Below are 27,669 nucleotides of genomic sequence, written 5' to 3' on the forward strand. Positions count from 1 at the left end.
TTGATTGTGCCAGCGCTCAATACAAAATCTGGAGAGGTTTGTGCTTCACCTGCCAGCGCAAGTGTGACACAGCACATAAATACGGCCTTTTCTCAACTTTGTAAGGATACTTTATATAATGGTCAATACTAGGATCCATGTTGCCAGCAGTCATCTTAGGTATGGACATACTTCACAAGTACCAAAAATATTAAAAACCTCTTCGATCATGGCAGTCATACACTTTAGGATGGATTTATTAATATTCTTTGCAATTTAGATAGCTTAGAACTAGAGGCACAAAATTCATCACAGTGGCTCACGGTATATTATAAATAGGGTTTAGTGACTCGAGCTTCGGATCATATATCCGAAGTCGATTTATTAAAAAACCTTGTTTGTAATGCTTTTTCCATGAACAGCATTAAAATGTATGTGTTCCGTGTAGGGAAACTTTGTCTCGGCTGAAGTTGTGCGTGACATCAGTACCGTAAATGATTTCTGTATTCCTATCTGCGTATTTAAAAATATTTTAAAATAGGAATCCGAAGTCGGCTCTGGTACCGAGGTACCCGCCAGTACCGAATCCGACTTCGGACTCCTAATTTAAATTGTTTTTAAATACGCAGATAGGAATACAGAAATCATTTACCAAAGTCTTGCGCAACTTCCGTGAGACAAATGTTTTCCTACATAGAGCACATACATTTAAATGCTGTATGGAAACAGCATTACAAACGCATTTTTTTTAAGGAATCGACTTCTGATCTATGATCCGAAGATTGATTCGCTAAACCCTATTTATAAAGTTGGTGCCTCTTTAGACACTTTTATCTAACTTTATGCTATCTCTTTGTCATCATACTTTAGAGCAATGTATTTCACCCAAATTTTGGTGCAACGTGGTGCAATTCAATTCATATGCCCCTTCTGCTAAGACATGCCACCTTTTCTTCTAAGCCATGTCCCATTGTAGAAGGCATAATATGGGGAAGATTTATCAAAATTTGTGTAAAAGAAAACTGGCTTAGTTGCCCATAGCAACCAATCAGATTTCACCTTTCATTTTCCAAAAGAGCTCTGAAAAATGAAAGGTGGAATCTGATTGGTTGCTATGGGCAACTAAACCAGTTTTCCTTTACACCAGTTTTGATAAATCTCCCCCTTTAAAAAATAAATAACAAAAAGCTGAATAAATGTGGTCCACAGCATGGCCTCCAGAATTCAAGCTAAATTTTTATTAGTAAATCTGCTCCTCGGTACATCCATAGCTGTCCAGACATCCTTACCTTTCTCACAGCCATTCAGGCCAGGTTTGCGTCCATCTGGGCACTGACTGCACTTCAAGCCAGAGATTCCCGTCTTACATGAGCAAAGTCCTGTCATCTGCTCACAGTCATCACGAACAGCTCCCACCGGATCACAATTACATGCTGTAAAATGTAAGCAAACCATGGTGATTACTTTCTCAAGAGCCCTCTATACTGTAAGGGTTCATGCACACGTATATATATATATATATATATATATATGCACAACATATTTTCTTTCCATGTCCGTTCCATTTTTTTTGCGGACCATATGCGGAACTATTCATTTCAATGGGTCCACAAAAAAAAGGAAGTTACTCCGTGTGCATTCCGTTTCCGTATGTCCGTATGTCCTATTATTGTCCGCATTACAGACAAGGATAGTACTGTTCTATTAGGGGCCAGCTGTTCCGGTGCACAAAATCTGGAAAGCACACGGACGTCATCTGTATTTTTTGCAGATCTGTGTTTTGCGGATTGCAAAATACATACGGCCCTGTGCATGAGCCCTAAGTCTTATGTTCTGTAGGGTTAAAAAAACATATCTAATGTATTGCAACCTTTCTATAGCTAGAGGGAATCCAGAGTGTGGTTAATACTTGGTCTCTAAAACAAGGCAGACATAGCAGAGCTGGAGAGAGTCCAGAGGAGGGCAACTAAAGTAATAACTGGAATGGGGTAACAACAGTACCCTGAAAGATTATCAAAATTAGGGTTATTCACTTTAGAAAAAAGACGACTGAGGGGAGATCTAATTAATATGTATAAATATATCAGGGGTCAGTACAGAGATCTCTCCCATCATCTATTTATCCCCAGGACTGTGACGGTGACGAGGGGACATCCTCTGTGTCTGGAGGAAAGAAGGTTTGTACACAAACATAGAAGAGGATTATTTACGGTAAGAGCAGTGAGACTATGGAACTCTCTGCCTGAGGAGGTGGTGATGGAATTTAAGAGGGGCCTGGATGTATTTTTGGAGCGTAATAATATTACAGGCTATAGCTACTAGAGAGGGGTCGTTGATCCAGAGAGTTAGTCTGATTGCCTGATTGGAGTCGGGAAGGAATTTTTTATTTCCCTAAAGTGGGGAAAATTGTCTTCTACCTCACAGTTTTTTTTTTGCCTTCCTCTGGATCAACTTGCAGGATAACAGGACGAACTGGATGGACAAATGTCTTTTTTCGGCCTTCTGTACTATGTTACTAATGTCAAGGGGCTAAACACTGGTTTAGAATCTAGAACATATCCTGTTTGATGGGCAAAATGAAAAACTAATTTGTATTCTTTCCCTCATATGGTGCCCATTCATGAAGCACATCTTCTCTTTCCTGTCATCTCCATGAAGCCTACAGTATATTAAAGCAGCATGTATACAGTCGTGGCCAAAAGTTTTGAGAATGACAAAAATATTAGTTTTCACAAAGTTTGCTGCTAAACTACTTTTAGATCTTTGTATCAGTTGTTTCTGTGATGTAGTGAAATATAATTACACGCACTTCATACGTTTCAAAGGCTTTTATCGACAATTATATGACATTTATGCAAAGAGTCAGTATTTGGCCCTTCTTTTTCAGGACCTCTGCAATTCGACTGGGCATGCTCTCGATCAACTTCTGGGCCAATTCCTGACTGATAGCAACCCATTCTTTCATAATCACTTCTTGGAGTTTGTCAGAATTAGTGGGTTTTTGTTTGTCCACCTGCCTCTTGAGGATTGACCACAAGTTCTCAATGGGATTAAGATCTGGGGAGTTTCCAGGCCATGGACCCAAAATGTCAACGTTTTGGTCCCCGAGCCACTTAGTTATCACTTTTGCCTTATGGCACAGTGCTCCATCGTGCTGAAAAATGCATTGTTCTTCACCAAACTGTTGTTGGATTGTTGGAAGAAGTTGCTGTTGGAGGGTGTTTTGGTACCATTCTTTATTCATGGCTGTGTTTTGGGGCAAAATTGTGAGCCCACTCCCTTGGATGAGAAGCAACCCCACACATGAATGGTCTCAGGATGCTTTACTGTTGGCATGACACAGGACTGATGGTAGCGCTCACCTTTTCTTCTCCGGACAAGCCTTTTTCCAGATGCCCCAAACAATCGGAAAGAGGCTTCATCGGAGAATATGACTTTGCCCCAGTCCTCAGAAGTCCATTCACCATACTTTCTGCAGAAGATCAATCTGTCCCTGATTTTTTTTGGGGGGAGAAGTGGCTTCTTTGCTGCCCTTCTTGACACCAGGCCATCTTCCAAAAGTCTTCGCCTCACTGTGCGTGCAGATGCGTTCACACCTGTCTGCTGCCATTCCTGAGCAAGCTCTGCACTGGTGGCACTCCGATCCCGCAGCTCAATCCTCTTTAGGAGATGATCCTGGCGCTTGCTGGACTTTCTTGTACGCCCTGAAGCCTTCTTAACAAGAATTAAACCTCTTTCCTTGAAGTTCTTGATGATCCTATAAATTGTTGATTGAGGTGCAATCTTAGTAGTCACAATATCCTTGCCTGTGAAGCCATTTTTATGATCGATGCACGCGTTGATGGCTGCACGCGTTTCTTTGCAGGTCACCATGGTTAACAATGGAAGAACAATGATTTCTAGCATCACCCTCCTTTTAACATGTCAAGTCTGCCATTTTAACCCAATCAGCCTGACATAATGATCTCCAGCCTTGTGCTCGTCAACATTCTCACCTGAGTTAACAAGACGATTACTGAAATGATCTCAGCAGGTCCTTTAATAACAGCAATGAAATGCAGTGGAAAGGTTTTTTTGGGATTAAGTTAATTTTCATGGCAAAGAAGGACTATGCAATTCATCTGATCACTCTTCATAACATTCTGGAGTATATGCAAATTGATATTATAAAAACTTAAGCAGCAACTTTTCCAATTTCCATTATTTACGTAATTCTCAAAACTTTTGGCCACGACTGTACATAGATCAACTGGACTCTTTTCTACCTACACTGCCTGAGGTTCCTCACTTTTTTAAATAAAATACTTGGCCGAACTGCATACACTTATTGCTGATATATCTGGTAAGACATGTTCTATAGTTAGCCATTAACCTTAAGGCTACTTTAACATCTGCGCTTTGAATTCCTGTTTTGAGATCCGGCAGAGGATCTCAAAACTGGAGCAAAAAGCTTCAATTTGATTTAATATATCAGGATGCATCCATTCCATTCGGATGTGGCTGTATTAAATCGGAACTGCACAAACCGGATCCGTCACCAAAAAACAAATGTAAGTCAATGGTATCAGAATCAGTTTTTTTTTTTAGGATTCTAAAAAAAAGGATCCAGCATCATTGACTTACATTGTTTTTAGTGCCAGATGCGGTTTGCAGTGGTTTTGTGTCCGGTCACAAAATGGAACAAACTGGAACGGAATGCATCTTGACGCATCCGGATTTGTTTTGTCCCCAATGCATGGGGACAAAATAGAAGCGTTTTGCTCTGGTTTTGAGATCCACTGCCGGATCTCAAAACTGGAATACAAAGTGCATATGTGAAAGTAGCCCAAGTCATTTAGGTTGCAATGTCTCCATAGACAATATAAAGAACCTGCAAGCTATTGGATGCAATGCACTTTTACTGTAAGAGGCCTGCTGTGTGTTTGATAAGTAATAATGGCTTTACCAGCCTTTACACTGGCATTGGTTAAATAAACTGAAGGCTGTAATGACAAGTATGTTATTCAGATAAGTGGTCACCACTCCGCTATCTCCTTGCCTGCAGGTCTTGTGATTCCCTCTACCTGGCTCATTACTCCTGTCATGCTGCCAGACTGACAGACTCTTGGCTTCCATTACACAACTGACAAGTGGCTGCCCGTAGGGTCGCTATGACCCACAAGGCTTTGCTGGACAGTGTAGCAGCTCCACAAGGCCAGTGTCTATTGCACTGCAATTTTTTCACTTGAATCTTCAGACAACAAGGAAGCACCGTCTTTATATAACTTGATGCCAGATGTGCAGATGCCCCCTTATGGTATTACTGGTGCCTGAGCTGGTGAATGCCCCATGCAGTCATCCATCAAACCTAGGCCGGCTCTTCATTGTGAAATTTAGTATTATGCCTTCAGCTTTATATGCCTGAATCAATCCTTGCCTCAGGCTCTCACGATCCGGTGGGAATCACACGTTCTTGAAATCTATCCCAAAATGTTTTGCTGAGTCCAAACATTGCTGTTACTGTGAAACTTAAACACAATGTATTCTGCTGCTGTAATGGGTAGTTCATTGTATAATACTGGGTCGCTGTTTGGTTTTATCAAAAGAAAAAGTTCCATTAATCTTGTTTTCACATATGTTATAAACACCTGGATTCGGAAATAAATGTGCAGCTAGCTTTTCCAGAGCAACTACCATGCTTAGCCTCTTAGAGAATTGCTTAAATAGCAATTCACTAACATAATGTTGGTACCATACATTATATAGTTTAGGCAGGGAGCTGGATCTCCTTAAAGAGATCAGTCCTGTGTGGAGGCTTACTGAAAGTAGTCTATGGAATGGAGACTTATTGGCAATGGTCTATGGGAAAAGAATATGCAAAGGGTATCTCCCAAGGAAGAGAACCATCTCATTAGTTCCACCTAGTGGAAGTGACTCCCTGTAAGTCAAAATTTGATGTTTTATTAAGCTTTGGTATTCGACAAGGGAATATAGCCAAATCAGATATCCATGCCTAGACAGCTGTTTTGGCGTGCTTGCCCCTCATCAGTGCAAAATAGGATACTGGCTGGCTGGGTGCAATGCCTTGAATGCGGCTTAGGCATACCATACATTGTAACAGCAGGAATATGGGTGAATTATTCTAGTAATTACACAATATTGGCAAGCCTAGGATAGGACAGGCCTGGCATCATTATAATGCATTGTTATCATTAGTAACGTGGATGCACTGTCTAAAATACTCTGTGCTGCTGTTAACAGTGATACTGCAATATCAAGCACAGCTACTTAATGTATGGTGCTGTGCTTGGAAAGCCGCGAGGAGGCTGAAGCGCTTACCGCAGCATCTCAGCCTCCTCCAACCGGTGATCGGTATCAGACCCCCACAGATCAGATATTAATGACCTACTCTGAGGACAGGTCCTCAATATAGGATTCCCAGAAACTCCCTTTAAAGAGGACCTGCCAATTTTAACAATCTGTTTTAGTAGGGACGGCCTACTTAAAGTACAAACATAGAAGAGGATTCTTTACGGTAAGAGCAGTGAGACTATGGAACTCACTGCCTGAGGAGGTGGTGATGGTGAGTACAATAAAGGAATTCAGGAGGGGCCTGGATGTATTTCTGGAGTCTAATAATATTACAGGCTATAGCTACTAGAGAGGGGTCGTTGATCCAGAGAGTTATCTGATTGACTGAATGGAGTCGGGATAGAATTTTTTATTTCCCTACAGTGAGGAAAATTGGCTTCTACCTCACAGTTTTTTTTTGCCTTCCTCTGGATCAACTTGCAGGATGACAGGCCGAACTGGATGGACAAATGTTTTTTTTCGGCCTTATATACTATATTAATATTAGTATTCTTTAAGAAATAACAATTCTGTAGCATATATTCCTATAACTGTGTGTGCTGCTGTTCCTCTGTTATGAAATCAAATAAATTGACAGCTGGGTTGTCCCAGATTGGGGGGGGGGGGGGGGGTGTCCCTGTATAGTCTGACATTGTCCAATCAGTGCAGCCAATGCCAGATTGTATAGGTACACAGCACCTTGACAAGGGGAATGGTAACTCCTGCATGTCGGTTTATTCAAACATTTCCTGGAGGCATAACAAAGGAATGACGACGCACAGGAGTAGTCTCGGGAACTCTAATCTAACCACATTTACTAATCACCTTGCATAACATGCACTGTTCTGATATATTTATCTTGTGATATTAATTTTAGGAAACCAATATTATAAGTGCAGATCTAGAATTCTTTCATCATCCAGTTTACGCCTTCTGTTGTTTTAGGTTACACTCACGTGTACAGCCGCTTTTCTTATCGGTCACGATCCCTCGGAAATTCCAGAAGCCAGGCTCACAGCGGTCACACTTCAGTCCACCTACACCAGGTTTACAGGAGCACTGGCCGGTGGTAGGATCACACGTACCCCCATAGGATCCGTGCACGTTACACTGGCAGCTGCCTGGGAAAAGCAGAATGAATCTGTGTCAATGACCTGTAAGGCATTATGTCATTTTAATTATCCATTTCACTGCCATACTGAAAATCCAGCTGGCAGGGAAAGGTAAGAGGACGCATAAAGTTATGCTCTATGTAGTGAGACATTAAATCTTTTAAGTAGTTCCATATGGCATTCTCCACTGCCGGTGTGTCATTGTGCGAGGGACAGGTCACGAGTCCCTGCGGTGAAGAGCTCCTTCTGACACCACATCAGGGATCTACTCGTAACGCATTATTTAACCTTGTCCATTCCCGGCCAGAGATTTATTAGCTATGATATATCCTCTGCAATTATCTTTGGGAAATATCGCTGATCATGACTGTTTACACTGCGCCCAATTGTGTTAAATGCCAGGAAAATCACAAGAGGAAAAGACGTCAACTCGCGACAATAATAAACTGTAATTTACCCTCCTGCTTCTACTTCGTTATGCTGGTTATTTATCACAGTCAGTGATTTAGTCAATGAGCAACCTGCCAGCTAAACCTCGAAATGTTATCACCTACAAGTGATGACTACTCACAACCACCGCCCATGATTCATAGCAGGCGTGAAACCCTTGCCACGAAGAAAGGGTTAATCAGTTGGAGGCTAAGCTGACGACACGATGAGCAATATGTCACTGTGTATTTTTCTGCATTTAGATCGCAGCTATTAATAACTATGCGGAGCATCATAGCAGGTGACAACATGACAACACGGGACTGGAACAGCTGGCAGGGGATGCAGCAATCTCCATCTGTAAAGGTGTGGCGAAAGGAAAGGAAAAAAAACAGAAACGGCAAAAGGAATTTCTTGGATTCGCTGTGACTTTGGAAGGTGTGAATTAATCTTCAGTCGTCTGCTGGAAACAGGTTAGAGAGCAAGTGTGCATCTCCATTCACAGCCAGCAATGTGCACCGTCTCCAAGAAGATGGAGAAGTAGATGGATTAAGCTTGCTATATAGCTTTCTGTCCAAATGCAGGGACGGACGAGATAGCAGCTGTCTTACTAACAGGTGCTACCTACATTGGTTGACATTTACAGAGTACTGCTGGGGGTGAGGGTTGTATGGCACAGATCATTATTTTTCATTATATAGTGACTTTTCTTTTTGCAGGAACATGAGGGGGACTCTACACATCTTCTTTATACACAAGATCTCCCACCCATTCATCAGACTATACAGTGCTGCCCATAATTATTCATACCCCTGGCAAATTTTGACTTAAAGTTACTTTTATTCAACCAGCAAGTAATTTTTTGACGGGAAATGACAAAGGTGTCTCCCAAAAGATAATAAGACGATGTACAAGAGGCATTATTGTGAAAAAAAAAACATTTCTCAGCTTTTATTTACATTTGAGCAAAAAGTGTCCAGTCCAAAATTATTCATACCCTTCTCAATAATCAATAGAAAAGCCTTTATTGGCTAAACTAAGAGAAAGAAATACCAAATACAGCCGCACCTCCAAAAATCAATGATAATTTATTGAAGACACAAAATTTAAAACCAAAATTTGTGTCTTCAATAAATTATCATTGATTTTTGGAGGTGCGGCTGTATTTGGTATTTCTTTCTCTTAGTTTAGCTTATGCTTTTTTCTATACCAGGCCTGCACTCCTTCACTTTACTATTGGTCTGCCCCCCGCTGTTTATTATTAGAAAAGCCTTTATTGGCTATTACAGCAATCAAACGCTTCCTATAATTGCAGACCAGCTTTTTGCATGTCTCCACAGGTATTTTTGCCCATTTATCTTTAGCAATGAGCTCCAAATCTTTCAGGTTGGAGGGTCTTCTTGCCATTACCCTGATCTTCTCAATTGGATTCAAGTCTGGACTCTGGCTGGGCCACTCCAAAACGTTAATGTTGTTGTCTGCTAACCATTTCCTCACCACTTTTGCTGTGTGTTTTGGGTCATTGTCATGCTGAAATGTCCACTGGTGCCCAAGGCCAAATTTCTCTGCCTGATGTTGTCGTTGAGAATCCTCATGCATTGCTCTTTTTTCATGTTGCCGTTTACTGTGATTAGGTTCCCTGGTCCATTGGCTGAAACCCTCCCCCCCCAAAGCATTAGGTTCCCACCACAGTGGGGATGGTGTTCTTTGGGTTGAAGGCTTCTCCTTTTTTACGCCAAATGAAGGAAAAATCATTTGTTTCATCTGACCATAACACAGAAGACCAGGAGTCTTCTTCTTTGTCCAGATGAGCTTTTGCAAAGGCCAAGCGAGCTTTTGTGTGCCTTATCTGGAGAAGTAGCGTCCTCCTTGGTCTGCATCCGTGGAACCCAGCAGTGTGCAGTGTCCGTTGGATTGTCTGCCTTGAGACATTGCCACCAGCAGAGCCCAGATTCACCAGGATGACCTTGGTGGTGATCCTTGGATTCTTTTTCACCTCTCTAACTATCCTCCTGGCCAGCACAGGTGTCACTTTTGGCTTCCGACCACATCCTCTGAGATTTTCCAAAGTGCAGAACATCTTGTATTTTTTTTATAATACTTTGCACTGTAGCCATTGGAACTTGAAAACATTTAGAAATGGCCTTGTAGCCCTTTCCTGACTTGTGAGCAGCCACAATGCGCAGCCGCAGGTCCTCACTGAGCTCCTTTGTCTTAGCCATGACTGTCCACAAGCCAACTGCAGAGAGCTGCTGTTTTTCACCTGTTGAGTTGATTAAAACAGCTGTTCCCAATTAATCAGGGTAATTAGGATGCTTTAGAACAGCTTGGACTATTTGGAATGGTATAGAACTTTAGATTTTTCCACAGACTGTGACAGTTTGTGAAGGGTATGAATAATTTTGGACTGGACACTTTTTGCTCAAATGTAAATAAAAGCTGAGAAATGTCCCCCCCCACAATAATGCCTCTTGTACATAGTCTTATTATCTTTTGGGAGACACCTATGTCATTTTCCGTCAAAAAATGACTTGCTGGTTGAATAAAAGTAACTTTAGGTCAAAATTTGCCAGGGGTATGAATAATTATGGGCAGCACTGTATATCCTGGGAGCAAGGATCAAAGGTTTCGCTTTGCAGGGTTCAAACATCTTAGGGCTTCCTTATCAATCCCTGTGCCTCCCTATGGCATGGAAGGCACTGTTAAAATTCGTTCCCTCACTGCCGAAATATCTAAATTTTTTATTCATTTCACCCTGCAGTGTCACCAATGATCACAGTGGTCATTTTATGGCTAAGATATGGGCAGGGCATACACAAAGTGACCCTTCTGAAAGGAACACCGAATGTACATTTGTATTGTTCCAATAATTTAAAGGTATAACTTTATATGGTTTATTTCTGCATTTTTCACAGCTGACATCTAATTCCCCTGCTTCTCCTTCACACAGTCAAAGGGCTAAACAATAAAATTATCTCTGCCTACAGCCACCACTAGGGGGAGCTAATAGCTCATGGGTTTATACAGCTGTAAAGGTCTGTATGCAATGAGTTCCCCCTAGTGATGGCAGCAGACAAAGGCTATGACTGTGTTACAGGAAGTTGTTCCCGCTTAACAGTACTGCTGGTTCATCCTCAGGACACACCATCAATATCAGATCGGTGGTGGTCTCACTCTCTGCTTCGCTGCCAGTCAGTTGTTTGAAGAAGCCATGCTGCTTGTGGAAGTGCTGCAGCCTCTTCAATGTTAAGATTGGTCCATCTACGCAAGTATGAAAGTACCCTTAACAGCGGTGCTGCAGGATATTGCAGCTTTGTCTCATTCACTTGAATAGGATCAAGCCACAATACCCTACAATAATGCTACTACAGCTCCATGTAAAGTCAAACACAATGCAACACAATCTGCATGTGGTACTTAGCAAATATATTTTGATCAAAATCCTTTGCGTCAATCCACCACAGAAAGGTGACCTCTTTTAGACGGGACCCTACTCTGTAATGACTCCTTTCCTCGCGCCAACTGGCCTCAAATGAATTTAGGGTGGAGCAGGAACCATGTAGACAAAATGAGGCGACAGATCTTTCAAACAGCTGATCGACAGGGGTGTTAAGAGTCGGACCTCCACCAGTCTGGTATTAATGACTTATCCTGAGGATAAGCTATCAATATCCTAATCTTGTAATACCCCATTAACTCCCATGAGTATGACTTACTCACATCAGGTGTTAAGCCTTACTTTTTAGGTTCTTGGTTGAGGTATAGCTTAAATTCCTGTCCTTGTGTGACAACGACTGGCAGGAAAGAAGTATCGAGCGTAAATTTGATAGGAGCAAATTCTATTCTGACCAAGACTTATTGCCTTGAGCTGAGCACCACTTACCATGACTATGGTCATCCTGGGACCTGCTGTCTCGTTTAAATATCTATGATATATATGATATCTTTTAAATAATGTTAATCTATAGGACAAACATATTCCTGTATACACCTGACCTCAGAGACTATATCGATGGACACAGAAGTGCCATTTTCCATGTTAATTACTGCATTAGAATCAGTATCGAGTGTTCAATTATTGTATTATTAAAAGCTAACACGAACAAATCCATGAATTGTTGATCACTCTTTGCACTTCACTTTCTACATCATAAAGGCAAAAATAAGCTGTTCTTACTTGGGCATCCTGCCAGACCAACTCCAAGGGCAGCGGTGACATTGTCAGGACAGCATCCATACACCGTGTGACTGCAATGTGGGACCACAGGAGGAGCGCTGGTGGAGGCAGCTGTATAAAACAAAAAAAGGGATGGGATAAGGGCACTGGGGTTGAAAGCACCACAGGAGTTACATTTCTTTGCAATAATCCGCTCTCAAGGCTCATTTCACTCTCGGTGGCAGATCTATGTGACAGAACTCAGAATGCTTGGCATAACACATGGCGATGTGAAAACAAAATACACAAAGCACATTTTCATATTAAAATGATGGAGCTGCTGCAATTTCACTAAATCAAAATGCCCTGCAAGAGATTGAGGTGATTGTGAGAGCAGAAAATATGGTTGATTATAGAAGTAGACATCCACATCAAATGTACAATGTAAGTGGAGAATTAGAGATCAGCTCTTCAGTAAATATAGATCTATTTAAGATTCATTATAACGTAAGCTTTGATTCCTGTCACATAGGGATGGTTAAATTACTCCTGTCACATCGGGAGTCACTTGGTGGCCTGAACCAGTATACATTAGAACAAAAGTCTATCAGTTATCTAAGAGCCACAGCTTCATAAATATTCATTGCTATAATCTTACATACGAGAGCACACAAAATGGCGGCTTCCGTTCAAGCCGTCCTACGGGGTAGACCCTGAAATGTATTGTGTAAAAGAATATGAACCATGGTCATTAAGATATAAATTATGAATTTGTTAGATTCTTTATGCGAGCCTAACCAGAAGGATGTAACAATAATGAGGCGTATCATTGCCTTTAATCATCTGAATTGTCATTACGTATGCAGGATCGGGAGAAGATGGTGCTGCATAACAGCAAAAGCCTGGTGAAAGGTTCAAACTATGTAAAAGTACAAAAAAAATTTAAAAAAATGGGAATACATCTAGAAAGATATAAATATTACCTCTCCACTATGAGGGGTTTTAGTAAATGATTGTATTCTACATGAAATAACAGGGCAGCAGTTTAGAAAATTTTGCACAGAGAATTCAGTTTTTTCCCCTTCCCTCCTTTTTGTTACTCCATCTGGAAATGTAAGAATAAATTGACAACTAAGTGTTATCATTCCCCGTGTCCCTACTCTGACAGCTGGAACCACTGAATCCAAGAAAATGCTCCAGAATTGCTTCAATATAGGTGATATAAATCAAAAGATTAAAGTGAGACAATAAAAGTCTCACAATAGTTGCCCATACAGCTGGACTTGGTTTGCATGTATCTTATATCTAGTGCCGTTAGTGCAAATATTACAACAAAAAAACCCAAACCTCAAGGTGACAGAAAAGAAATACAAAAAATAATATTAGAATATTGTCAGTTATATGGGGGACCTCCCGTTGTCCAACGTATTTCCCCTTGTGAAAGGTTCATCAGGGGACTATTATTCCAGGGGAGATCGCCATCGATTTCACAAGGAGAAATGCATTGGGACAACAAGAGGTCCCCATGTGTAACTGCCAATACCGGTATATTAATATAGGTTTTCAGACTGTAAAAGATGATATTAGGAGTGAGATTATACAATTTGGTTTCTTGGGGTGGGCTGATTGTCCTCCATTCTCAGAACCATTGATAACACATTACAATATTAAAGAGAACTAGTCAACTTGGAAAATACAGTGCAATCCGAAGAGAGCATTTTATAGAGCAGGAGTAGCTGAGCAGATTGCTATAGACTTTTATGGAACATCTTCGGTATAACTTGTATTTTATTGATTAAAATCCTTGCTCATTCTGGGCTTAGGAGTCCAGTGGGTGGTCTCACAATGATTGAGTGTATAAATATGAATATAGAAAAAGTTGTCAATCACTGATAGGACCATCCACTGAACTCCTAAGTCCAGAATGAGCATTTTTTTTTTTTAATCAATAACACAACATATATAGGATCTTTTACCATATCTATTTACAAACCGGATTCCAAAAAAGTTGGGACACTATACAAATCGTGAATAAAAACTGAATGCAATGATGTGGAGGTGCCAACTTCTAATATTTTATTCAGAATAGAACATAAAACACGGAACAAAAGTTTAAACTGAGAAAATGTACCATTTTAGGGGAAAAATATGTTGAATCAGAATTTCATGGTGTCAACAAATCCCAAAAAAGTTGGGACAAGGCCATTTTCACCACTGTGTGGCATCTCCCCTTCTTACAACACTCAACAGACGTCTGGGGACCGAGGAGACCAGTTTCTCAAGTTTAGAAATAGGAATGCTCTCCCATTCTTGTCTAATACAGGCCTCTAACTGTTCAATCGTCTTGGGCCTTCTTTGTTGCACCTTCCTCTTTATGATGCGCCAAATGTTCTCTATAGGTGAAAGATCTGGACTGCAGACTGGCCATTTCAGTACCCGGATCCTTCTCCTACGCAGCCATGATGTTGTGATTGATGCAGAATGTGGTCTGGCATTATCTTGTTGAAAAATGCAGGGTCTTCCTTGAAAGAGATGACGTCTGGATGGGAGCATATGTTGTTCTAGAACCTGAATATATTTTTCTGCATTGATGGTGCCTTTCCAGACATGCAAGCTGCCCATGCCACACGCACTCATGCAACCCCATACCATCAGAGATGCAGGCTTCTAAACTGAGCGTTGATAACAACTTGGGTTGTCATTGTCCTCTTTGGTCCGGATGACATGGCGTCCCAGATTTCCAAAAAGAACTTCGAATCGTGACTCGTCTGACCACAGAACAGTCTTCCATTTTGCCACACTCCATTTTAAATGATCCCTGGCCCAGTGAAAACGCCTGAGCTTGTGGATCTTGCTTAGAAATGGCTTCTTCTTTGCACTGTAGAGTTTCAGCTGGCAACGGCGGATGGCACGGTGGATTGTGTTCACTGACAATGGTTTCTGGAAGTATTCCTGAGCCCATTCTGTGATTTCCTTTACAGTAGCATTCCTGTTTGTGGTGCAGTGTCGTTTAAGGGCCCGGAGATCACGGGCATCCAGTATGGTTTTACGGCCTTGACCCTTACGCACAGAGATTGTTCCAGATTCTCTGAATCTTCGGATGATGTTATGCACAGTTGATGATGATAGATGCGAAAGTCTTTGCAATTTTTCGCTGGGTAACACCTTTCTGATATTGCTCCACTATCTTTCTGCGCAACATTGTGGGAATTGGTGATCCTCTACCCATCTTGGCTTCTGAGAGACACTGCCACTCTGAGAAGCTCTTTTTATACCCAATCATGTTGCCAATTGACCTAATTAGTGTTAATTGTCTTCCAGCTCTTCGTTATGCTCATATTTACTTTTTCCAGCCTCTTATTGCTACTTGTCCCAACTTTTTGGGGATTTGTTGACACCGTGAAAATTGGATTCAACGTATTTTTCCTTTAAAATGATACATTTACTCGGATTAAATGTTTGATCTGTCATCTACGTTCTATTACAAATAAAATATTGACATTTGCCATTTCCACATCATTGCATTCAGTTTTTATTCACAATTTGTTTAGTGTCCCAACTTTTTTGGAATCCGGTTTGTATCTATCTATACACACACAGTATATAAATCTGCACAGCTCCTCCTGCTCTATAAAATGCTGCCTTTAAAGTACTCCTGTCAGATGGGCATAGCGAGAGCAGTAATTTTACGGACTAACACACATTTCACTGCCCATTAAAGCTCTGTACATGAATTGTTGCCATAATAAGGGTTTCGGCTCCTGTCTATCTAAGGCCTCATGCACACAGCCGTGTCTGTATTGTGGTCTGCAAACCACAGATCTGCAAAGTATTTATGCCTTCCGTGTGCAATCCGACTCATTACTAGAAATCACTATTCTTGTCCACAATATGGACAAGAATAGGACATGTTCTATAATTTGCGGAACAGATATATGGATGCAGACAGCACACTGATAACATCAGTTTTTTTGCAGACCCATAGAAATAAATGGGTCCATGTGCGATCTGTAAAAAATGTGAATTGGACACATATACAAAATATGGTCATGTGCATCAGGCCCAAAGCTTAAATCGCTGTATGATAAAAAGGTTCTGCAACTCTTTTTTTCAGCTTCTCATCTCTTTCAAGACCTCTGCTTGCTGTCCAGAAACTGGAAACCCATGCATATGTAATACTAGTATTTCTCACAGCTGAGCACTCCTGCATAACGTAAACCAGACGAATCTGTTATGCAGCCCATAGACTTCTATTATGACAGAATGCATAATGGAATGGCTCGTAAAGGCTTCCATTATGCATTCCGTCATAGAATTCCTTTATGGCCCATGGTAATGGAATCCATATCAGAATTTTAATAAAACCCGAACCCCGAACTCGAACTTATAAAACACAAGTTCGCTCATCCCTACTGGTGTTTCATTTACTGTATATTATGTGCGGTCTACAATGATTCTGACTAAAACATTAAAAATGGTCATATTCTGTATTACTAATATTTTACTATTATAGTATTTTAAAAGATACTCAAAAGAAACGTGGGCACCTGCTCGATGGAAGGTTTTATTTTTAAGGATCTTTTTAACATCTATTGGCAGGCTGTCACTTTGGGAATTTACATTCAAGCATCCGGATATTTATTAGAGCACAGTGTCCTGGAAGATTGATGCGGCCATTATTATATATCCCCTAGCCCGCTTGACTGTGAATAACTCAACTGAATGATATTGCTATAGGTTACAAAGATATGAAAGATACACTAAATGGAAGACTGTACAACTGCAAACATACTGTAAATGTGCCATAAAATCCCTTTAATCCAGCATTGTAGGTACTTTTTAGGTGCCAGATTAGATAATGTTCTGAATCATTGGGCAGCCTTAGAAAATGATGTCTGCTTGTAAATTGTCTACCCTGAGAGTAAAGCTTCACATCTCAAAATGAAATGTGAACATAAAATATGCTACTTAGTTTCAGAGGTTTCTCACTGGTTATCGCTACTCAATTTTCTTATTTGTATCCTGAAAGAGTCCAGGTCATCATGTAGTACTGGGCCCGAAACTATTAGGATTTACAGATTATTAAATGTATGTTCTGTATCCTGTAGATAGGTGGTAGCTGCTTGTGAGATTATGATTTATATTTAGTGGGCATACTACATGTATGTAGTTGATGGAATTATTATTGTAGTTCATGGGAGCATGTAGTTGGTGCACATACAGTATTACCTAAAGGGCATCTGTCAGCAGTTCTGTACCTATGACACTGGATGACCTGTTACATGTGCACTTGGCAGCTGAAGGCATCTGTGTTGGTCCCATGTTCATATGTGCCCGCACTGCTGAGAAAAATGAAGTTTTAATATATGCAAATGAGCCTCTCCTAGAGGCTCTGCTATCTTTGCAACTGCCGTGCCCTCTGCACTACGATTGACAGGGTCTCGCTGTGTTAGTATGATTACACCTCACCCTGTCAATCAAAGTGGAGAGGGCGCGGCAGTTCCAGAGAGAGCGGAGCCTCTAGGTGTAATGGCAACGCCCCTGTTACTCCTAATGGCTCATTTGCATATATTCAAACATCCTTTTTCTCAGCAATGCGGGCACATATGAACATGGGACCAACATAAATGCCTTCAGCTGCCAAGCACACATACAACAGGTCAGCAGTTTTTCTAGGTTACAAAACTGCTGACAGATGCTCTTTAATGGGAGTGTGCCATGTAGCTGGAATCTCTTGTCGCTTACTTATCATATTTTTCTTCCAATATGATGCACATCTATTCCCTTCCCCTAAAGTGGGGGAAAATGTCACTGCGTCTTATGGGGCAGTGCCATTATGGAAGTGCTCATTAGTGCCGGAGGACCAAAATGCGGCGAATGCAGCGCTCCCTAGGCTCTGTACTCAACGCTTCCTGGTCCTCTGTTGTTGGCTGTGCTGTGACTGCGCACAGCATGAGGACGCTCTGTGAACTCACGCTGTGTACGTCAGGTCACAGCACAGCACGCGGGAGGAAGCAGAGAGAGAGCTGGATCCTCGGAGCCCGCAGCGTCCGGTGCAGGAGGAGTAAGTTGCTCTGAGGCATGGAAGCTGATCTGAGGCATAAGGGCTGATCTAAGGCATTGGGGTCTCATCTGAGGTATGGGGGTCTGAATGGGAGGTCTTATTTATATTGGGGCTCTTATCTGAGGTCTGATTAGGGATCATTCACATTGGGGTCTGAGCGGAGGTCTGATTGTGGGTCTGATCTGAGGTCTTATTAACATTGGGGGTCTAATCTGAGGTCTGATTGGGGGTCTTTTTAACATGGGGGGTCTGATTGGGGCTGTGAGCTGAGGTCTGATTAACACTGGGGTCTGATTGCTGGTCTAATCTAAGGTCTAATGAAAAAAAAAATAATCTTATTGTCCTCCTCTAAAACCTAGGTGCGTCTTATGGGGTGAAAAATGCATTACAAGAGAAGCCAGAAAATGTTATCTGTAATGTGGCTCTTGGAATTAGTCTTTTTGTCCTGGTCCTTTATGGAAACCTTCTATAATTTAGAACCAGAAAGAAGTCCTTGATTATATCTTTGAATATGTACAATATGACATTGGAATCTATGATTTTCTATATAAGCTCTTTTAACCTTCACTGAATTGTATCATGCAAATGTAACATCCGGCTCAACTTAAAATGTGCTGCTGTCTGACGATAGAAAAAGACTTTTGATTTGTACAATATAAAAAAAAAAAAGAAATTCCCATTTACTCTTCTGAAATCAGTTCTCTGTGTTGTAGTAAAATGCTGCCATTAACACAAGTTTTTTCAGTAGGCGCCAGGGGTTACAGCTGACTGATGACTTTGACCCAGCAAATTATTGGCAGACAGTTGCCAATTGACTGAATACACATCATAAATTTTAATGAATGAATCTCACCAAAACTTTATGCATCAAAGATCTATAAAGAAGACATTTTCTACTGCAAATCGTGCTTAATCTGATATGGAAGATTGTGTCCAAAGACACTGCGCCGTGGTTTACATAAAGAGGAGGCCCTATTGTGGTGCTGGATATTTTCTATTCCAGGTCTCTTTGGGGAAATTTCCCACCAACTGATTTCTAACAGTGGAGTTACTATAAAGAGGGGAAATCTGACGGGTTCTCACTGCACAATAGCAAAGGCAATGTATCCAACCAAAGGTTGCAATACTCTTTCGACAGGCTCCATACTAGCCACGTGGTCACAGAAAAGGTCACTGATGCTGCTTCTATACCATGTACACCCTTCTCTGCATATCCTATAAATGTGATAAACAATCGGACTAGTGCCCTCGTAACTAGACAGGCTCTGGTGTGATAAATCAGCATGTGAACATAAGTAGTAGAAAGAGAAACAAACTAAATCTATGGAAATGAGTAACTTGACATATAGGGGAAGATTCATTAAAACTGGTGCAATGGAAACACTTGGCCATAGCTACTAATCATACTTAATTTTTCAAACTCCCCTTTGGAAATCAGAAAAACAATGTGATTGTTGGCTGCGGCCAATTCCGCTACTCATCCTCTGCCCCCAAATGTTAGTGTAATCTAAAAACCATGAACAAGCAGAGAAACACCTCCTGTCACACTACCCTATGCAAAAAAAAGGGACCTCAACTTCTAAAGAAAGATGGAACAATCCGCATTCAACAATGGGAAGATATTGCACAGAATCGTCAGAATATATTCTTTGTATTGATTGTATTTGTAGGCAGGCTCGGACTGGCTCACAGTAGAACAGGTGAATCACCCGGTGGGCCCCTGAGCAAGGTGGGCCCCTACTTCCCCACCCTCTGCACAAGTGGCACATAGCAGATGCACCTGCTAGCTGAAATGACTTCGTGGCACAGAGGCAGGCCAGCTGGCATCCTCTTTCTCCTGGGACCTGCCCTCTAAAAGTCACTGCAGCGGTCCCCATAATCATCTTTTAGCATCTTGCTGATGCTGCTTCCATGCAAGCAGGTAATATTTGCATGTAGCTTTACAGTGGGCCCCAGGCACCCCAATCTGACACTGTTTGTGGGACATCAGATTCCAGGGTGTATTCTATCATCATCTACTTGAAAAAAAGAAATCTCTTTTGTTAGAGGATTAGTATTAAAGAAATGTTCCTTTTTTTAGGCTATGGCAATTGTATAATGTCCCAAAGGGACACCCATAATATGTTCAGAAAAAATAAATAAAAGGGTGAAAACACAAGAATGTTGTTTTCTCAGCTCTTGCCATAAATAATAAGTGTCCACTTTTGGAGCTACAGTCCCTACTTTTGCCCCAAATCCTTCCATCCCTCTTTGTCGTTGACATGTAACCTAACTTTTTTGGACTGATCATAAGATTTGATACAATTTGGACCATAATTTCTACATTAGTCTGGATTCAGAAGTCGGATTTTTCATCTGTGTGCTGTCGGTGTGCGCAATGGGCTGCACACGGACCCATCGAAGTCAACGGTGCATCCATGCGGTATCCATACGGAGAAACTCAGGGCATGCACTATTTATGTCTGTGCCTCATGGAACATGAACCTGGAGACAAGTGGAGGCATCTGTCTCTGGTGACTGCCAGATGCTTGTCCTACACACACCAATCTACCTCATTGTGAATAAAAAATCGTCCATGTTTTGCAACCACAATGTAGCATTTTTTAATATGGCTGTCTGGTACATTAGCATATAGCTATATATGGGCATAAAGAGAGTATATAGACACATAATATAGTGGATCTTTCACATAATGAACCATAAATCCACAGAACTATTCAAAATCTTTGGAGATTTGCTCTTGGGGAGTCCTATAATTTATACACCAAAACTAAAGGGGTTAAAGGTCATATTTCTCTTTAGTTCTTGATTGGTACGAAATACAAAAACACTGCACGCCTCTGCTTTTAAAGAGACAAAGGGTGGGAGCCGCATTTTTCTGAAAGAAGAACCTTTCAAAAGAGCAATAGTGACATCAGTGCAGGACTAACTCTGAATACCTGCAATAATATCTGTATGTATTGTGACCTCCTGATATACAGCTGCAATAATTTGAGCACTTTGGAACATGCACAAACTACCCTGTGAGGTCCCACAAGATATTTCCAATATTGACTTTTCATTTCCAAGACGCAAATTTGTCTAAGTTAAAAGATGCAAGGAAACTTTGTCTGCAGTTTTTCCATAAGACTTTCTGCCACTGTAGAGTTAAATACTGTATTTCATATTTAAAGACTTCTCGCACAAGTAAGCCTCTCATCTGCTTACTATCATTTGTCAGCTGTATGACAATAATCCAAATCCTGCAGTGAATTCTGTGCCAAGAGATTTCAGTCGGGATTCTGCAAGGCTTGTAAATGGGCAGAGATCTTATCACAGATCAGAGGAAGTCATGAAGAAAAAAAAATACTCCCAGTAGGGAAAGGATTAGTGAAAACCGAAAATTATAATAATCTTGTCTCTCACCTCTGCAGGGACCTTGTCCAGCCACATATAGATCTTGGCGCCTTTCACAGCGAGTTTTCTTTAATTCACAATCATTAGGATAAGTTATACCGTCTGATCCACAAACCTGTAAAACAAACGGTACAGGAGTACACAAGGCATATGTCAGATAGCCATCTTTAGCTCCTTATGGCCCCCTGCCAATCCACAAAATGGATAGAGTGAGGTTTGTTTGACTTTTCCCTGCACAGTAGGTGGATGTGGATAACAACAACAATTAACTTACACGGCGGACCCCATCAGAGGGCGAATGAGGTCCCAGCAGTCAGAAACCTACCCATCAGTGTTTGCACTAACAGTGAAGTTACAGTGCAGTATACCCATGGTTGATCCATTCAGTATTCAGCTTACGCGTTTGCTAGGGTACCATCTAATGCAGATTCACTATACTATAACAAAAGGTCTAATTGAACATACAGATCACACATTATGTAATAGATTTATGTTCATGATGCTGATATGACACCATACAGGTTCACAGAACTCCCTTTTAGGCCTCCAATATTGTCCCTGTATGTAATGATGGAATCACAATGTATATCAGGAGGTATTACATATAGTTGACTGTGGGACCTTCTACATTACATTTTCATCGTATGCTTACCAGGTTTCTCAGCACAGCATGGCAGGTGAAATCGCAGATACAGCGATCATCCTCTGCATCTTCATCCCATGAGCCGCCATATCGCCTACAACGATCTTGCTCGCATTCACTGTCCTCGCCAGACCCTGATCCAGCAGTTCCAGATCCGCATTCTACAACAGAGAATAAGTTAAAATGTCTCATTAATGCATGTAATATAGCAGGGATCAGCAACCTCCGGCACTCCAGCTGCTGTGAAACGGGGCGCCGGAGGTTGCTGATCCCTGTAATATAGTAATATAGTTTATAAACCTAAAAAAGACATCCGTCATCCGATGATCCAGAAGAAGGCCAAAGACCTTATGAGAATAACACCGTGGAACAACAACCCTTCTTCAGTAATCAAGTAATTATAACTTGCAATATTACACTCCAGAAATACATCCAGGCCCCTCTTGATCTCTTTTAGTGAGTTCCCCATGACCACCTCCTCAGGCAGAGAGTTCCATAGTCTCACTGCTCTTACCGTAAAGAATCCTCTTTTATGTTTGTGTACAAACATTCTTTCCTCCAGACGCAGAGGATGTCCCCTTGTCACAGTCCTGGGGATAAATAGATGACTGGAAAGATCTCTGCACTGAGCCCTGATATATTAATACATGGTTATTAGATCTCCCATTACTCGTCTTTTTTTTTTCTAAACAAAATAACCCTACTTTTGATAATTGCACAACATAAATTAGGCTTGTTATGAGCAAGGTTTGTGGAACCACTGTGCCAGCTAGCCTGTTTGACTTTGGGCATTATTCTGGCAACCCAAGAATCGCACAAAATCTAACACTGCTGGAAATGTGCGAGTTGTACTGCGACACCATTAATTTCTATTCTAGCAATGCTATACTGTAATTCTTGGGCGTGACAAAGATCGACATGTAGCTCTAGGTAGCTAGGGAGACCTAGTAAGATCAGTAGAGACCAATTGCACAGGCAAAGTCTGAAGGAAACAGCCAGGTATGCATAGGAGCAGCTGATTAACAATTGGACATAGCCATGCAGCAGCTCACAGAGCAGGAGAAAATTAACCCTAACAGTGCTACAGAGAGGTCCAATGATTAAATCCCTAATTAACACACAGAAAGATGTCACTTGGGAATCTCTCGCTTTGTTGTCTCTGTTATTACCGCAGACTTTAGTGAAAAATGCTGTGTGCTCAAACAAACACCTCTATTATATGTAGCTGAGATAGGAGGTCAAGTGAAATATTAGCGCTCAACAAAAAGGGGGTTCTCTGGGATTTTGATATTGATGGCCTATCCTCAGGATGGATATTCAATATTAAAATAGTGGGGGTCCAAGTTCTAGCATGCTGCAGATCAGCTGGCCACTTTCTAGGTCATATGGTGTCAATGAGGTGATCATCACTGAGGAAGGGGCAATGTGAAGCCCCGAAACGCGTTTGATCCAAGACCCCCAGCTTATCTCCAATCGAACCCTTGTCACACCAAGTGTTGAATTTCATCCAGGCTGACGCCACAGAACCGGAACATCTTCAAAGAGAACCTGGCACGCTGAGTCATCAGGAGCTTGAACCTCTTAAAAAACCTGAGAACGAGCACATCCCTTTTACGACTGCAAACTTAATCTAGCGTGGAAGCAGGCACACACAGGCTTGAAGGTCATCGGCTCTTAAACCTTACGGAGCGGTGCCCGGAGCCGTACTAAACCGGAGGCGGAAGACAACCTGGGAACAGCTACTGGGTGACATAGAGAACCGGAGCTTTAGCAGTGTATTTTACACTAATAATCATCGAACAGTGAGTACTAGCGGGACGCCGCATATTACACCCACTGCAACGCTACCATTGCTCTTTTACTGTTCTATTGAATTTGGATCATCCATATATTTTGCTCCAACAGCATTACCATTTCTTTGGCCAGGAACCCGACTGTCCTACAAATTATCTTATACCAGCCGTGTTTTACCATTCGCTATTTTATTCTATATTTATTGTCGAATAATCACTATTTCTAATTCCTTTTAGGCATTTCTAATGCATTATTATATTCTATTGTTATTTTATTGACTTCCAGACAGTCTAGTCCATCACATTGTATTTTATTGTATTTTAGTGATTCATTGAGCTACCAGCTATACTAATAAATACCATTAAATCTTTAATTCAGTAATCAGCATCGATTTTATTTGTGGTTCTACCTATAGTGTGAGTGCCCAGTATACCATTTTATATTGTTTTACTTGTAAAGGAGGGGCGAATCCTTTTTTACTGTGAGCACCTCCATCTGTGGCCTCACCCACTCCTGTGCGTCTCATAACTTCTATTCTCATATGGTGTCAAGTTTATCGGTCACTTGGCCTAGGCGCAGCTCTGTCCCATTCAAGTCAATAGGGCTGAGCTGCAATACCCAGCAAAGCCACTGTCCAATGGATGGCGTTGTGTTTGGTAAGCTGTGAGGATGCAGTAGTGATCCCCCTCAATTTAGTCCTACTTACTCTCCAAGTTTTATTGCTATAAAAGCAGTAAAACAATATAATATTTTGTGTCTAGATTCACAAGATAAAGACATTCCTACTAGAGTTTAGCAATGCAAAGGCTTCCTCTAGATTTTAATGGAAATTACAACAGCTCCAAATTAGGTCAGACAAACAAGTTTTATATGAAAACGTAGCAATTTAATAGTAAACCCTGAAAAAAGTAAATGGAAAATTGCATTAACCAAAGCCATAAAATTATTGAGCTGAAGCAGTGACCAATCGTCTAACAGTCATCTTCCTTGCCCAACCTTTAATCATAAATTAATAGGCACTTTCATGCACTCCGCCATCATAATGAACCGCTCAGACCTGCCGCTGCAGCTCTTTCAATAATGCAATTCTTTTATTATCGGTTTCTTTTCAAACCTTCCTTCATTTGCTATTAAAGTAAGGAACTTTTAGTGGAAGTGGAACCTGCAGACAATACAAGAGGTCGTACATGAAGTCAGGGGGTTGCTGTATAATGAGTTCCTGCCATGGGAAACAGTATATTATACAGACAGCAGATCTACAAACATCTTCACAAGGCAATTGCTGGGAAGAAAATATAATGTTTCTGCTGTCAGTTTACAAGAATAGCACACAACAGAATGGAATCCATTTTTTTTTACATTAACACAAAATTTTAAGTGTAAGACAGAAAGTCTTAACCCTGACCGGCTCATTGACCTATTTCTTTTATTACCCGGGCAACAGAAGTGCAATCCACAATCCTGAAGGCTACTGTTGTAGCAATTGGAAATCCCTATGTGTGATATAGTGAGAGTTCATGTATATTCGAAACATCACGTTCAGGACAGAGATTTACAATGTCAATTTCTAATGAGCTTATTCAACACGTCTACAAAGAAACAACCGAATGCAAGACAATAACCTCTTCTGAAAAGATGAGCAGCAACATCATGGACAAATGCAATGAAGAGAGTCCTGAATGTAACACTAAAAATCCTAAAGACTTAACGGGGTTTTAATGAAGGCAATTAGTGTTGGTTGAGCACCAAAGTGCTCAGGTGCTCGAGTAGAACTACCGACCGAGCACAATGAGAGAACCCGAGCATTAAACCAGGCACCCCCTGCTCTGAAGAGAGGAGGGTGTCTGGTTGATACGAAAAGTTCCTAACTTGATGGAAACAACACTGAAATGGTTCGGGAACAGCATGGGGAGGATGTCTGGATGCATCTTGGACTCCCAGGTCACTGCTGGGAACGATGTTGTCCGAGTAGTACGCCACTTTTACAGACTGATAATAATACGCACAAAACCGAAGATAAAATTGATTTTAGAGGAAAAATTGTTAGGAAACATTCTTTCCTGTATATTTACTTGTAGATAAAGTGCAAGTGCTGCCAAAAATTAAAAGGAAGAGGAACTCCGATCCAACCTGTATATCACATAAAAGAGGGGCCTCATTCACATTGTGGTACAATTGTTCAGGTAGTGGTACTTCTACAATCATAAAGCCTATGCACTAAGTGAAAGGACTGCCAAAAATTACAAGGAACCGGCACACCAATACACCCTTTATTACACATAAACGAGGGCATCATACACACCCTTGAAAAATTATGATTGATGGCCTGCTGGTGACCCTCTAAAACATTAGGGGTGAGAGCCTGCCGCTGAGCTGCCTATCTAAAAAAAATTGTGGACGAGGGCCTGCTGCCGAGCTGACCATCTAAAAAATGTTGTGGGCGAGGGCCTGCTGCCGAGCTGACCGTCTAAACCATTATGGGCGAGGGCCTGCTGCTGAGCTGACCATCTAAAAAATGTTATGGGCGAGGGCCTGCTGCCGAGCTGACCATCTAAAAAATGTTGTGGGCCTGCTGCCGAGCTGATCATCTAAAAAGTTTTGTGGGCGAGGGCCTGAAGCTGAGCTGACCATCTTAAAAATGTTGTGGGCGAGGGCCTGCTGCCGAGCTGACCATCTAAAAAAAATTGTGGGCGAGGGCCTGCTGCCGAGCTGACCATCTAAAAAATGTTGTGGGTGAGGGTCTGCTGCTGAGCTGACCCTCTAAAACATTATGGTCGAGGGCCTGCTGGTGACCCTCAAAAACATTATGGGCGAGGGCCTGCTGGTGACCCTCAAAAACATTATGGGTGAGGGCCTGCTGCTGAGCTGACCCTCTAAAACATAAGGAGCGAGGGCAGCCTAATAAGCATGTTGATATGATGGAGGAGGAGGTCAAGAAAAGGGAGATTGAACCATATACCCTTTTCAGTGGTGGAAGGGATGCATGGGAATACAGTGTATTCAATACACCATAAAAGTCACATTTAGAGTGCTTTTATGTTCAGCCGCTTTCCTCTGGTGGAGTAGAGATGTTAGGGGCAATCAAGGTCTTGTTCATTTTTATAAGAGTCAACCGGCCAGCATTTTTAGTTGACAGGCGGATACGCTTATCAGTTATTATGCTTCCATCAGCACTAAATACACGTTCCGACAAGGCCAGCACCTCCAAGGCGTAGAGCGCCAGTTCGTGCCATGTGTCCAGCTTGGACACCCAATAGTTGTAAGGCACACAGGGATCACTAAGGACCCTGACACGGTCTGCTACGTACTCCTCCTTCACCATCTTCCAAAAATTTCAATCTCCTCATCCTTTTCCTCCTCTTCTACCCATCCACGCTGAACAGATGGAATAAAACTTCTATAGGTACTACCCTCTGTAGCGGAGGCAACCATCTTCTGCTCTTCCTCCTCATCCTTATCATCCTTATCATCCAATTCGCACTGAGAAGACGAACTGAAGGTGGTCTGGCTATCACCCTGTGTACTTTCTTCCTCCATTTCCACATGCAAAGCGTCCGCCTTAATTGTGAGCAGCGAGCATTTGAGTAGACACAAAAATGGGATGGTTACGCTGATAATAGCATTATTGCCGCTCACCATCTGTGTTGATTCCTCAAAGTTGCTTAAAACCTCACAGAGATCAGATATCAATGCCCACTCGTCGCTTGTGAAGAGCAGAAGCTGACTGGAAAGGTGACTACCATGTTGCAGCTGGTATTCCACTACT

The 27,669-nt window shown here is 41.6% G+C and overlaps 1 protein-coding gene across 3 annotated transcripts in view; it reads right to left on the bottom strand.

The window, feature by feature from the left end:
- Positions 1–27,669, bottom strand: part of AGRN (agrin) — a 524,915-nt gene that overhangs the window by 99,665 nt on the left and 397,581 nt on the right. For all 3 annotated transcript variants that reach the window (XM_040427048.1, XM_040427040.1, XM_040427053.1), the window contains 5 exons: positions 22,119–22,270; positions 21,476–21,581; positions 12,028–12,138; positions 7,266–7,430; positions 1,269–1,412 (listed from right to left, as the gene is read on the bottom strand). In XM_040427048.1, coding sequence (XP_040282982.1) covers positions 1,269–1,412; positions 7,266–7,430; positions 12,028–12,138; positions 21,476–21,581; positions 22,119–22,270 — 678 coding nt within the window. The remainder of the gene's footprint in view (positions 1–1,268; positions 1,413–7,265; positions 7,431–12,027; positions 12,139–21,475; positions 21,582–22,118; positions 22,271–27,669) is intronic.

The sequence above is a fragment of the Bufo bufo genome, chromosome 1 (genome assembly GCF_905171765.1).
Source record: "Bufo bufo chromosome 1, aBufBuf1.1, whole genome shotgun sequence".
Taxonomy (NCBI): Eukaryota; Metazoa; Chordata; class Amphibia; order Anura; family Bufonidae; genus Bufo; species Bufo bufo.